Source organism: Oculina patagonica, chromosome 7, assembly GCF_052425735.1.
Source record: "Oculina patagonica isolate OP01 chromosome 7, crgOcupat, whole genome shotgun sequence".
In the NCBI taxonomy this organism is placed as follows: domain Eukaryota; kingdom Metazoa; phylum Cnidaria; class Anthozoa; order Scleractinia; family Oculinidae; genus Oculina; species Oculina patagonica.
Window position 1 is genome coordinate 29,766,108 of NC_135764.1, and position 14,163 is coordinate 29,780,270.

Sequence of the window (14,163 nt, forward strand, 5' to 3'; positions counted from 1 at the left end):
GTTAACTGCGTGCAGCATTAACTTACTTTTTATGTATCGTATTCATTCGATTAAGCGCCCTGGGCGCTTATTAAATTTTTGGACCTTGAGGGTGGGTGCTTATTCGAGCAGAGCGCTTATTCAAGGCTGGGCGCTTATTACATTTTCACCATTTTTAGCAAGTAGTTCGTTATTTTGCAAGACAACAATGTGTAATAACTAAACGTGAAGGTGTACGAAAGCTGAATATTAAGTGTTCATTGAAAGTTTCAGTAAAAAAAACTAAAAAAACTCGATCTTTGGGATAGTCTCTTAGTAGTACTTAGTCAATTCTAATCTCAAGTACTATAATAAGCCTTAGGGCCTCTTCATATGATCCCGGTTGACCGGGCTGGCCCAGTTACCGAGATCTCGGCTCACTCCTATTTTCTTTGTAAAATTTTGGATGTGTTCATATGAGAAGGTGGGCCAGCCCGGTTACCGATATCTCGGTTTCTGCAACCGAGATCTTGGCAATCGGGAAGAATATTTTCCCATATGAACACTCCAGCCCGGTCTCCGGGACGCAACTTTTTTTGAGAAAATAGCTTCCCTTTCGTAACTGGGTGGTCAAAATGGCTTAATTTTGCCTTGTATCTATTTCCACTTCAGAAATATACGAATTGGCTTAAGTTTACTAATAAAGTTACAAGGGTCAATAAAGCTATGATAGTCGCGAAAGATGCAACTTTATGTGTCGCCATTTTGGCTTCGTTTCTTGAATTTTATCCCCGTCAACCAGGCTAAAATTTTCCATATGAACAGACGTCAAAATCCGTCCTGGTAACTGAGACAGCCCGTAAACCGGGCTCATGTGAAGAGGCCCTTAGATCAGTTTGAGATGGCAGTTGAGAGAGGGGGGAGTTCACACAAATGACAAAGGATAGTTGATGACCATAATCCTATGCTTTCCTAGAAGATGAAGGATTTGATGACTGCAGATAACAATAGTTTATAATTTTCCATTGTCGCTCTACAGCCTTCCATCGATAAAATTGGAATGTAAAATGAATAAAATATTATAAATAGTTATACAAAAGATAAAAATTAGAACAAAACCGAAGAAATAATGTGCTAATTAGGTGACTATTTTTTTAAAAGAATACAATATTGGTTTGGTTTGCCAGGAATGGCTTAGAACTATTGTCAGCATGCTTAGCAGCAGAGGTGTGCCAAGCCTCCAAAGTTTTTCTAATGCAAAAAGAACCATTGTCGATGATGCTAGAATTGTCAAAGTCTATGCGATGGTGAAATGACCACGCATATTTGGCAATCATGTTTGAGCCATTAGCACAGGTTTCTACATTCCTGATGAAAGCAGACCTCTGTCAACATTCGTGGGTATCAGTACAATGTTACCTCTGGCATACTAGATTTTGCACTGTTACCTATTCTGACTTTTTGCAGGAAACACTTAGTAATTACTACAATGTAATATGTAAGCTTTGTTGATCACAACTGCATGTACTCACTTAGAAGTTCAGTAAGGGTGTCTATAGCACCACTCTTAGCAACAGCTGTCTGGTTGTCATGGTTACCATCACACAAGACCCTCAGTGCATTGACGCAGTTCACCAACACATGTTCAAGTTCAGAGTCCAACAAGCTAACGAGTGCTTCTATTCCACCTAGTAAACAAAGTTAAATAAAAATAGATTATTATTGAAGAAAAATTTTTTTTTTTGAAATTAGTTATCACATGTATTTTAATATTTATTAGTAGAAACTCAGCTGTGTTCTATTGGAAATCCGCGAATCTGATTGGTTCTCCCATTGTTTTCTATTTGCCGAAAGAACACAATCACGCGTGCGTCGCTCTTTACAGGGTCAATTTTTCTTGATTTTTGGCTTAATTAAAGTACATAAAATTGTAGGTTTTGGACTACAATTCTTTACAGTTTCTACTAAAACAATTAGAGTACTCGCCCTCGTTTTCTAAGAATGAAAGTCAACTCGGCTATTCGATATACTACAATACACTATTCGCTCATAGAAAATTTGGGCTCGTAGTCTAATTGTTAATTATTGTACATAGTTTTATGTTCCATCATAAATTTTTAACATTGTTATTTCTGTTATTTATATTTTATTTCGATTTTTCTTTTATCAGTTTAATTACTGGAATGTGTTACCCTCTTAAAATAATGTCTTACCAATAAATAAAGTCTTACCATAATGAAACTACTAACAATGTCAGGTCCTAGAAAATGTCCATACTCCCCCCCCCCCTCCCCCGCACAGAAGTGATTGGAAATTCCTGGGGTGGGAGGGGTCTCACAGGCCAAAATAAGGAAATTTATGAGGTCTTATTGAAATTTCGAGAGGGGAAGGGGGATCTTAGGGAAAATCCCTTCCATTGGGGAGGTATGGATAATTCATTGAGCTACACAAAATTATGTACACTCAGGGTTATAGTTAGGTTAGGAGGTTGGGGCTGATTTGGTGGAAAGTCACCCTTCCTAAAACTTCAATATGAATAAAACACAACAAAACTGAAAATTACTACATGCACATTAGGCAGGTGTACATGTTTGTAGCTTGCTAACAGCCGTCATCAATGCTTTTAAGTAGTAAGCTATCATAGAAAACATGCAGTACATGTACATTGTTGTGTACCTTCTTCTGAAATCTTTCCCTGGTTAACATCTAAACAAGCCAAATCACCAAGGACCACGGCAGCTCTAGAATGAATCATCGGCACGGGTGAAGCCAGAAGGCTGACGACAACTGGGATAGCATCAGCTTTAGACACTTCTGCCCTGACCTCGGCATGACTTCCAATGTTGCACAGTACAGAAGCTGCAAGAGATTGTAGCTCTACATTCTCCAGTCGGAGAAGATCAACAAGGGCGGGGACCCCTCCTGCACGGAGGATAAACTTCCAGTTGTTTTCTGCTGCTAAAGAGAGAACCTCAAGGCATTTAACAGCACTGTGCTTCCTCTTGACATCTTCAGACTTCAGCATGCCGACAAGCAGGTCCCATACAGGAACCTCCTCATTGTTCCAACTGATGAAGTATTCCAGGGTGTTGGTGTGAAAATGAAGCGCTGCAAGATGAACAGCTCCATTACCTTCCTTGTCTATCGAAGTATACTGTGCACCCAGTTCAATCAGACATTTGACTGCATCAAGAGCCCCACTCGAGGCGGCTAAAAGAATCGGAGTCGACTGTAGATCATCATTAGACTTGAGCTCCAGAAGTTTGGGTTCATGGTGAATTAAATGCAGGAGGCAATCTACATGGTTGAAGAAAGCAGCATAATGAACTGGTACCCACCCCTGACTGTCAAACATCATGACATCAGCTTTGTACGTCACTAAGCAAACCAGGCTATCCAGAGCACCACACCTAGCAGCAAGATGCAGTGGACTTACACCTTGTGAAGAAATGTTGTTGTATCGTCGCACATTCACGTCAAAACCCATGACCACCAACATGGTGATAATCTGTGGCCTATTAAACATGGCCGCATGGTGAATAAGAGATAGACCAGAAGAGTCTTGAGTTGTCAGACGTGATGGTGGCAATCTTCGTGTCATGGTGTGAAATATCGAAACCAGTCCCCTCTGAGCACTGGCTTGCAGTCCAGCGGGGATCTGTTTGAGTTTCACAGTTCTTTGATAGCCGTACCTCTTTTTAAATTGTTCGTGAATCTGAAGCTCGTGCACTGGTAGACGCTTGGGCTTTAGTTTCACAATTTCATCATAATGTGCATGAATCCACAGAGGGTGTTTCGGCGACACAGGATAGTAAGTCTCCAGATGAATATTGAGGACAAAATACCTTTTGCCATCAATTTCAACTGCGGCCATTGGATAACTTTCTAGCATCACAGTGTCTGAGCTCATGATTTTGTTGTACGCATCCGAGGCCAAGTATTCCAGATTTTCACGTTCTGCAACAATTGCTGGGGAGATTTTCTCTGCAGGGGGAGTTTGACGGTCAATCGAAATCCCACCATGCAAATGAAAGTATTTCTCTGAATGATCAAAATTTTTACATTTAAATTCTGGTCTAAGAATCAGTGGTGGAAACTCGCGTTCTGTTTTACACTCTTCAAAAGTGAATGGAGGCAGCAGTTTGTTTATGTCTGGAACTTTACAGCGTTTCTTGATCGCAATCAAAAATGGCACCATAAAGCTGATAAATTTAAGCAGGCATAACTGTCGCTTTATCTCCGGTTTCAACAGCAGGGTGTTTCTGATAAACTCCTGATGTGCTCCAAGCCTTCTCTGCAACTTCTCGTAACTTTGAAGATCAATCTTATCAGATCTTACAATGCTAGAAATGTGATAATTGGCATCTGTCAAAAATATGTTTTGATGTTGATTGACAGTGTTCTGAAATAGTGTCAGTTTCAGCGCCAATTCATCCACATGCTTCATGAAATGTCTCTTCTCCTCTGCGGCGACTAGATCGTCTTTGTTTTCATCCGGGATTGCATCATACGCTTCAGTCAGCTCGGGATCAGAAGCTAAGTCAAGAATTCCAGCCTCGGTCCAAACAAGTTGTAAGCTCCTTCGAGTTTCCGGCTCGCCAGTTGTAGTGTTCAAATTCACAGCCTGCCTCCAACGTTCAGCAAATTTAGTTCTTTTGTCCTTTGGGAAGTACGCTCCGTGCCATAAACTTTTCATCATGTAATCCACATCGGAAAGTATCTGACCGATTCGCGTGTCGAAGTAAGCAGGAGGAATCTGACAAGAAGTACTACAATCATAATTCGATTCCAGTGTTATGGAAGGCGTTTGATTCAAAATGTAAATTCCGATTACCAATTCACGGACAATTTGATGCATCTCTCGTAATTCCAACGGCTCGATGCCTTCTTCCTCGGGAATTAAAAGCAGACAGTTGTTGAAATTGCTCGGAATTTGAATTCCCGCGATCAGGCCCCGAGGAGGTTCAACAGAGATTCTAGTGTCTTCCGTAGAAAGCAACCAGTCGCTCGATGTGTACGCGAGCGTTTCTTGAAGCTCGTAGCGTTCTATTTTGTCGAAATACGTCGCTGCAGCTCTAGACGCCGTCATCGAGGCCATTACGTCTGACGAGCTCGAAGTTCTTCGCCGATTTGTTGTTACACTCGAACTCACGGAGGTCATTTTAAAGGTGAACGTAACGTAATTAACGTGTAAGAAGCTTACAGCAGCTTTAGATCGCAAATCAGCCGTTCGAAAAAGTTGTTTCTGAGCAGCAAATCATCTCCAGAAAACCAATTCAGGACTGAATTCAAAGTCAAAAGGCTGATTTCATTGCACGCGAGCTTTGTCCGCCATGTTGATTCGAAGGCATGTCAACTCACTCGCATTTCCCCTAACAACCAAACCAAACAGCCGTTAATTGGAAGGATCCATCAGTTATTGATTTTGTATATTCACCTGTCCGTTGAATGCTTCTCATGGTAGGAGTTGAATCTTTTGCATAAACTACCTCTAAATTTACATTTTACCGTAGCAACTCATTATTTTGACCGAATAGAATATGTATGTCTGGAAAGGGTGCGTAGGTCTGGGTACTAGCGACAAATGTTCGCGCTCAAAATTTCGCGCCGTTACTTGGGATTTGCGCAAATTTTCACTGAGAAATGGTATTTGGATCACAAACAAATAAACAATAGAGCTGGGACTGGGACTTAGAAAATTGGGAAAACAATAGGCTGGGAAATGGGATTTATTTGTCTAGACGAAGTCGAGTTTTATAGGAGAACGGATTCGCGTTTACTCGTTCAAAACAAGAGCCTGTGGCTTTCTAAACGGGCCCTACCCTAGTAACGTTAATGATTGGGAGCAATGTCATGCCCTCAGACTACGCACTAAGAGTGTTGAGTTTCAAATTATCTGTCAAAATTGTTCTTCACAGATAAAACTGAAGAGATCTGAAGCCGAAAGAAACGCGACACGCCAGCAGTCAATACAAAATAATCTGCAAGGATTATTTTGAAGTTATGAAAATAATCCTGAATGGGGAAGGGATGTCCCAGAGATGCTCGAAATTTCTTCTTTTTAAAAAAATTGTCATTCTTCGTTTTATCAGAAGTACATAATCTAGATTATGTACTTCTGGTTTTATCGGTCTCTGCTTTCAAATTGATCTTTAGGGTAGCCCTAGAGGCCCTAGAATGGGGTGAAAAAAATTACGCGTAGGACTGGGGAGAGACAGCTAAAAGACTTTACTGAAGGACTCTTTCTTTCTCACTTTCCTTTGATATCTCGCAAGTCATACGCGCACTCAGATCGGCGCTTCGCTCCTTTGCACATCACTCATTATCACGTATTGTCGTCATACAGAGTCAAGAAGAAGAGAGACGTTTTTTAGTCCATGCCGGCACACGCGCGAACGCCATGCTAGTCATTTCTTGCAATTAAATAATTCGTTGACTTGGTTAAATTTCAATAGACTCGCCTACAATGGCGCTAAGATAACGTCGCGTTTTAATTGGCTCACAACTTTTGCGTTCTAAGCGTAAGGCTTATAAAAAAGTACACACAACTTGGGTCCAACTAAACTTACCACTAACTTTACTCTTTTTCCGAACTAAGAACCACACACGTTTTACATCGACGCTTTACATTTCAGGGCTGGGAAGGTTGAAAAATAACAACGCAGCCCGCTTTTTAAATATTCCAAATTGCAAAAAAAGGTTCCTGTTGAACAAAAGTAACTGAATATCTTACAAAAAAGGTATCATTGTATTTCGCTGGTCGTCATGGCATGCAGTTCGTTGCTTCAAAAATACTGCACACAGTTACGCAAAAAAATAGTACCCTGAGAATTATAAGTTTGCTGTTAACCTTTCTGTTTTAATGGCTCAGTTATTGTTTTAGTTTCCTTTATCAAGTTCGTCTGCCTTTCGTCTTAAACATATCGCTTCTTCTGATCCCTTGTTCTCAACCATATCTCTGATCGCGTAGCCCAAGTCTATTGCATCCCACACCAGGAACAAAGTGCTGGCTCCAATAATCAATCTACCAGCAAGTTTGCCTCCTCCTGGTGTTGCTCCTGCTTGAGCAACAATACCAGCTCCCTGTGCAATTAATGCAACTGCTTCCAAAGCAAACCTTTTTGCCAATTCCACAAGGAAAGAAGCGAGGGGTAAAGCAGATAAAACCTCAAGGTTGTCTATCACAGAGACATTGATATTCAAGGCTGGTACAGCGAGGCAGACAATGTACAAGAGCCTTGCTCCCTCCTTCCTATCCAACCACTTCTGAAAGGTATTGTTTACATCGTGTTGTAAAGTCTCCTTTGAGTTGGTGGAAGAATTCACGGTGCTTGCTATCAAGTTTGTGCCTGCCCCAGCAACTCCGATACTCATCCCCAAGAGCAGTAAGGGTCTGGCAGCCCTTGCTGTCATCATTGTCGCAATTCCTCCTCCGATGGTCAAACCCCCTCCCGCTATTCCAGCTGTAGTTCCGACAGCATGTGCTACCTTGCAGTCTCTCCATAATTTATGCAGTTTATCAGCCTTTGCACGAAGGTCCTTAGCAGTATTTTGCTCTCCAAGATCTTCTGGTTGATACGCTATTTTCTGAAGGGTACCTCCCATAATTAGGCGCGGCGTCCTGATGAGATCTGACAGAGATTTAATTTGAAAGCGTGGTGGGGGGGGGTAATATAATTACAAATAACGACTCCACAATTGCAGTTATAATAGCTTAGTTTCTCACATTCTGATTAACTTTTATAGCGTGAGGGAGAGTTCAGGGGGCCCAACTGAATAAATTCGATTAAAATCGTAAAACTGTTTAGCTTCTGATCGAAGCAAAATGTTCATAATTCCCAAAATATAAGAAAAAGGAGCGATTATACCATTTTTAAATTCGTAGATGATGATATGGCTGCACAAATGTTTAGAACGTAAACCTAACAAAGGTGTGATCACGCGAGAAGGCAACAACAACGACACTTGAGCTTTATTTGCATTGCTATAAAACGTTACAACATTGAAAACGCATGAGGTAATTAAAAAATGCTATACCAACAAACACAAACGACAACAAGAAAAACAAACAGCAAACAATTATCAAGCGTTTGGCAACAACTTGTCTCGCATATCAGTACATATTAGTTATTATTATTCCACTATTGCGCCATTTTACCATATTAGGGCAAAAGAACGCGCAAAATATGCCACGTTATTACACAGTAGAACAGGGCAAAAATACGAGCGGACAAACTTACGGAATATTGGCCCAAACAAAGTGCAAAAATTAGTGGAATAATAAATACCTTATTCGATGGTTTAACATATAATACGAGCGAACATTTTGCTCATTGCTCGTATTTTTCCTCGTATTTTTCAAGTTGAACAAGTTGTTGCCCGTATTACTACCGCGCGCTCAACTTGTCTCGCAACAAATTTCGGTGTTGCAAGTTGAAAAAAATTGTTGCAAAAAGTAGAACTCGGTTCTACTTTGTGCAACATGTTGCCGCAACTTGCAACGTCGAAATTTGTTGCGAGACAAGTTGAGCGCGCGGTAGTAATACGGGCAACAACTCGTTCAACTTGCAATGCAACAATGTTGCGAGACAAGTTGAACAAAAATGTTGCCCGTATTACCGGGCCTTAAGGTGTATTTATGCAACGCTTTCGAGTGGTATACTTAACAATTATTCCACGAGCGCGCGCGTTGGATATGAGCAACCACGTCCCCAGGGCTTTTCCCTTGGTAATTAGTTCCAAATTACCAAGGGAAAAGCCCTGGGGACGAGGTTGGGATATGAGATTGTAGATAGCGCTCCGTATCCAACAAGCACGAGTGAAATAATTGTTTTATTAAAAACGCCCAAATAATTGCAATATTTGAGCTCCCCAGCTGTTTTGGTTGACGCGAATCGACTCCCATTTTGTGTTCAATGGTATATATACACCTTATTCGATGGTTTAACATATAATACGCGCGGATATTTTGCGAGTTGCGTAGTATTTTTACGAGCCCCGTAGGGCGAGGAAAAATACGAGCAATGAGCAAAATTTCCGCTCGTATTATATGTTAAACCATCGAATAAGGTATTTATTATTCCACTAATTTTTCCACTTTGTTTGGGCCAGTTTTCCGTAAATTTGTCCGCCCGTATTTTTGCCCTGTTCTACTGTTTAATAACGTGGCATATTTTGCGCGTTCTTTTGCCCTAATTATGGTAAAATGGCGCAATAGTGGAATAATAGGAGCTCATATACCATTGTCTGTCAACCAATCAAAACTCAGGAATCGCAATATACCATTGCTAGTTTTTAATAAAGGACGATATATACTACACTAACTGCATGGCGTTATATTCAAAGAAACAGAATTTTAATATATTTGTACAGTTTTTTAGCTTAGTTAATAGTTGTAATTAGGTTTTTTTAAATGTCTATAAATATTTTGCAATTTATATATATTAATTAAGGCTGGTTCTCATATGATCGCCTCGATCGTCTCTGTCGCCTCTGTCGCTTCAAAAAAGTTTGCTTGCGATCGGGGCGATCATATGAGAACATCACAGAGACGTCTGCGACGATCGGGGCGATCGCGATCGCTTCGATCGCCCGTGTTCTATCCGGGCGATCGCTCGCAGACGGTCGCAGACTGCGGCGATCGCAAACGATTATATGAGAACTACTGCCACAGAGGGAGACGATCGAGGCGATCCAAACTGTCCCATGGTGCATCAGTATTACCCAGAGCTACGTTTTCGTTTGGCCTCCCTTTTGCTTCTTCGCCGTAAAACGGCAATAATGAGAAGATAGGAGGCCACGAATTTTGCCTTTGCATCGAAGGCTGCCATAAGCGATATCGGAGTTTTGAAAAAACACACGTGCGTCGATGGGAATAAAATCGAATATTCATATACGGGAACAAAGAAAAGATCATGAATTTTTATCTTGGTTGATTAACCCTATTTTGCATATACCAGACGATCGGGGCGATCATATGAGAACCCCCTGATCGCTTCCAATCGCTTCGATCGCCTACGATCGCCTCAGAATTTGCAAACGACAGAAGCGACAGAGACGATCGAGGCGATCATATGAGAACCAGCCTTTACGTATCGATTACACCGCACAGGTACACTGCGTGCTCGATTAAATCATGCATTCCTTGCGTTACGCGTTACTTGGAATAATAATTGTCTTTTGTTCAGCGATTTATCGACACTTCTGAGAAATTTTCGCGACCTGTCGGAATAATTGCCGTGAAAATGAGGTGACCTAAGTTATGTAATGTTTAATAAACAAGCAGGAGTGCTTTATCAAGTTTAAAACACGAGGCGCAGCCGAGTGTTTTAGACTTGATGAAGCACGATCTGCGAGTTTATTGAACGGCTTCAAAGACATTCCTAAATAAGCGTGTCCCAATAGAGTTCATATCATCGATGCCTCTGTGGCGTTGGAAATTAGCATACGAAAAAAATATTACGTAGAAAATAAGTATGCAAGAAAATCAAATCTCACACGTGTTTTGAACTGAACGAAGAGGACATGGCGTCCACTTCCAGGGCTTTTCGGAAGCCTAAAAATGCCGAGGAAGAGAGGAAATTATTAGAAAGTGCTACCCCAAAGTCAACATAGGCAGCGACAAAGTGGTCCTTGAAAATTTTTCGAGAATGGCAGAATGGTAGGAAAAACCGAAGTCCAGCAATCGAGCTTTGCGCCTTCAGAACTGACAACTCTAAAGTGCAATGCTTGGACACTGACATAACCAGTACGACGGCTGAGTCATTGAACTTTTGGCAGATTAAATTTGCCGAAGAAGTGTGCAAAGAGAATGGTGAAAGGTACAGAATTTTTTCTGGATCTGTATTTAACAACTGTACTATTAATCTTGTACAAAAGTAAATGTACTGCGTGTGTAAAGAACATTAAATATTCACCACCATTTGTTGTTTCAGTTGATGTATTGTTAATTAATATTCATAAATCACGTGCAGTGACTTTATATCTGATAAAACACCGCATACTAATAAGGAGAGGTTTTATCAATATAAAGTCGATCCACGTGACGTATTATCGACCAGTTCATGATAGGTTGATGAGCTTATGAATTATTAATGAGTTTTTGAATTGTTCTTCAACAATGCAAAAGGGTCCAAAAATGTGTTATCCAAACAGGAAGTTGAGAATTTTTTTCGATTACCATGCGAAGAAAGCTTAAGTTTCAATAACAAAATTTTGTCAACTGAGATCGACGCTTCTGTTACATGGAAGTGAAGGTGAAGGAAGGTGCATCTAGGCCCGCACTTTCTAACCTGTGGTTACGACTAGTTATAACTATAATAATAATATAACTGAACACCTTTTAGACAGTTGTCTGCATTTACTTGTTATTTTTTTGTATCTAAGTTGAAGGCGAGTCTATTTTGGCAACAGTATTTGCTGTTACTTTCGTTCTTTAGAAACTAAAATCACTAACATGGCGTCCAGAAACGATTTTTTTTCTGTAATTTTTCGGTTTTTTTTATTTCATTATATTTTGTTACTGAAAAAAGCGGGGAGGGGGGAGGCTAAAGCCCCCCTAGCCCCTCCCTCGCCGCGGTCCCTGATAGCGTTTTTGGCGCGTGCTGATTGGCTACTCAAACTCGGGATATCCTTTGCTATTCACCTCCGAGCAACGCGCGCAAGAAAACTGTAATCTTTGACAGGAATTAACTCAAAAATCATCCTTTTGGGCTATATTAGCTCACTTAGTATATACTAAAAAAACTATTCACTTTAGTGGCTAGTGGTGGATAGTTGTGAAATATAACAGAATCACAGTATAGAATTCATCGTCTCCATGACCGTTTGGGTGCACTACATGAAATAATTTAAATTTGTATGAGAACTGAAACGCTTTTTGTTTTGCTAAACTCGTGTTATTTTATTTGTTTGTCATTTCTTTTGGTTGATAATTAACAGTCACTTAGTTTGTATGAAGTGTACTTCTACCGTTAACACGGAGTTTTATACTATTGTCTTCCTGTTTTGATCAAAGTTCGTGCTATTATGTTTTTGGCCACGTCACGGGAAGTGCTCGTTAATACGCGAAAAATTTCTACAATTTATCTGCAAAGCACGTGTAAGGATATTAAAGAGACTATGTCACGGATTTTAACTCAGTGTTTAAATGATTTTTGAGCCGCCAAAATTTATATTTGTGACGCAGGAAACCTAAGAATAATAGTCCACTTTTATCACAAATTGGTATATTAGTGCACTGAAACTGTTAACGAGCATCTTTGGCTGCGGATGGCTCGGATGGAAACGGATTGAAATTTGAAAACGTTAGGCAAACGTTTTCAAATTGTTTCCGTGCGTCTTGGCGGAAGTATCGATATTAATAGCCGTAGCTTGATTTCTATTTGGAAATTTAGGTTATATATTCCTTTAGATGTTCAAAGATAATGTTTATTTAGGGTTACGTTACCTACCAATAATTTCAAAACAGTTTAGACCAAAAATCTGCGAAATTCCCGTGACATAGTCCCTTTCAGACGCTTCTGCCCAGTGGCATCTCTGGCTTTCTCCGACTTTATACGGAGTGTTTTTCACGGTAGTTCCGTTTCACCCGGTCTCCCGGAAAATAACAGATGAATCGGCAAAAATTTAGTAGTTTATTTGATTCCCATCTAATAATGAAACCTGCTTCACTGATCAAGCCTTGTAGAATGACGTTATCAAGGTTTTCAACTGACGTTCCTCGGTTAGGCTTTCCATACATTGTTTTTTTTTTTTTGTTTCCTTTAAGAATAAATTGTAGATTTCCATAAATAAGTTTGATCAAGTTAACTGTCTCAGTTCAGGGGAAGTGACATGTATGTTGGTGTAGGACCTCGGGTTACAGCACGAAACTTTGCCGGAAAGCTATTATATTGGGTGGATAAACTAGGGGAGAATGGGAGAAAGGGCAGTGTGTTGAATATTACGTGAATTATCTACCCAAAACTCTATAATTGCATGGCGCCGCTCGAACAGGAAAAGTTTAAGAGTCTGAGTCTACGACGCCATTTAAATATATAGCTGTGTGCAAGATTCGTGTTACCCAGTACATATGGTCTCCTTTTTACCTCGTAACGAAAAAGAAAATCATTTGGCAAACATCGTAACACCAAGTTGACGAGCTTTCGAGTAAAGTAACACGGCATTTCAAATCATATAAGCTAAGAAGCTATTCTTTTGGTAACCGGAAAAAGCACATTCGACAATTTTGGTGAAATTTATTGCGCCGATAAGCTTTTGATTAACCGTTGAATCTTAAAATCAAAGCCAGTGCCTATACAAGTTTAAATAAGGAGATTGTAATGTTCCCAAGAATAAACTTGCGCTTACCTCAAACTAAAGCAAAAATCACGTCTTCACTCGAAGCTGCACTTGTTTCAAATGGCAAGAACCCGACGAGCAGGTATGATCACGTGATAACGCCACTTAACAGTCCTTTTTGCAGATCGACCATATTGATTTTGCCCCTAGGGCATCCTATAATGCTTATTGATATGATTTATTCCTTTGTTGTAATAATTCTGCAATTACCATAATAAAAACAATAAATCATTTTGTTAAATATTATAGGATGCCTTGGGGGCAGAATCGATCGACATGGCCGCCGTTTCTGCAAAACGGACTATGACCGGCAGTGGAAGGTGCTTGTTTTGATTAGACCAACAAGTGGAATATTAATGGCAAGGCACATTTTAAGAGTCATTTAAAGTTAAAATTTTACAAAGGGATGATGCTCAGATCGGATCGTCTCAGTAAGAAACTCTCTTGTTTACCCTTTCATAAAGCAGTCGCTTTTATGTCGAGTTTTGGTTGACAATAAACTTTCACTCAGTTTGCATCAAGTGTAATCTGTACCGTTAACACGGAATTATACTACCGTCTTCCTGTTTTGATCAAAGTTCGTGCTATTGTTTCTTTGGCTACGTCACAGGAAGTGCTCGTTAAGAAGACAATTGAAAGGAACAGCATTCAGAACATTCTTGTTAAATGCACCTGTGCACCGCTACGCCAAATATTTCATTAATTTAACTGTAAAGCAGGTGTTTTCAAGGATATTTAGACGCTCTCTTTAGCCGTCTAATTGTATCTTTAGCTATCCATGGCTCGATTTTTTTCTCGGTATTTCTGTTTCACCCCGGGCCATGATAAATAACTGATGAACGGGGGACAAATTACGTTGTTTAT

General features: G+C 40.2%; 2 protein-coding genes across 2 annotated transcripts in view; both read right to left on the reverse strand.

The window, feature by feature from the left end:
- LOC144661697 (ankyrin and armadillo repeat-containing protein-like) overlaps positions 1 to 5,515 on the reverse strand; it is a 15,549-nt gene extending 10,034 nt beyond the window's left edge. The window contains exons 1-2 of the mRNA XM_078522505.1: positions 2,635 to 5,515; positions 1,491 to 1,646 (exon numbers count right to left, since the gene is read on the reverse strand). Coding sequence (XP_078378631.1) covers positions 1,491 to 1,646; positions 2,635 to 5,119 — 2,641 coding nt within the window. The 5' untranslated portion in view covers positions 5,120 to 5,515. The remainder of the gene's footprint in view (positions 1 to 1,490; positions 1,647 to 2,634) is intronic.
- Positions 5,516 to 6,085: 570 nt separating this feature from the next.
- LOC144660661 (uncharacterized) lies at positions 6,086 to 13,373 on the reverse strand. The gene is made up of 2 exons (XM_078521342.1): positions 13,309 to 13,373; positions 6,086 to 7,589 (listed from the first exon to the last, which is right to left on the reverse strand). The coding sequence occupies exon 2, from the start codon at positions 7,561 to 7,563 to the stop codon at positions 6,838 to 6,840; it is 726 nt and encodes a 241-aa protein (XP_078377468.1). The 5' UTR covers positions 7,564 to 7,589; positions 13,309 to 13,373; the 3' UTR covers positions 6,086 to 6,837.
- Positions 13,374 to 14,163: the final 790 nt, after the last annotated feature.

What these genes read in the sequence shown, in the direction of transcription:
- LOC144660661 (XM_078521342.1), bottom strand. Translation starts at nt 7,563, where the DNA reads ATGGGAGGTACCCTTCAGAAAATAGCGTATCAACCAGAAGATCTTGGA.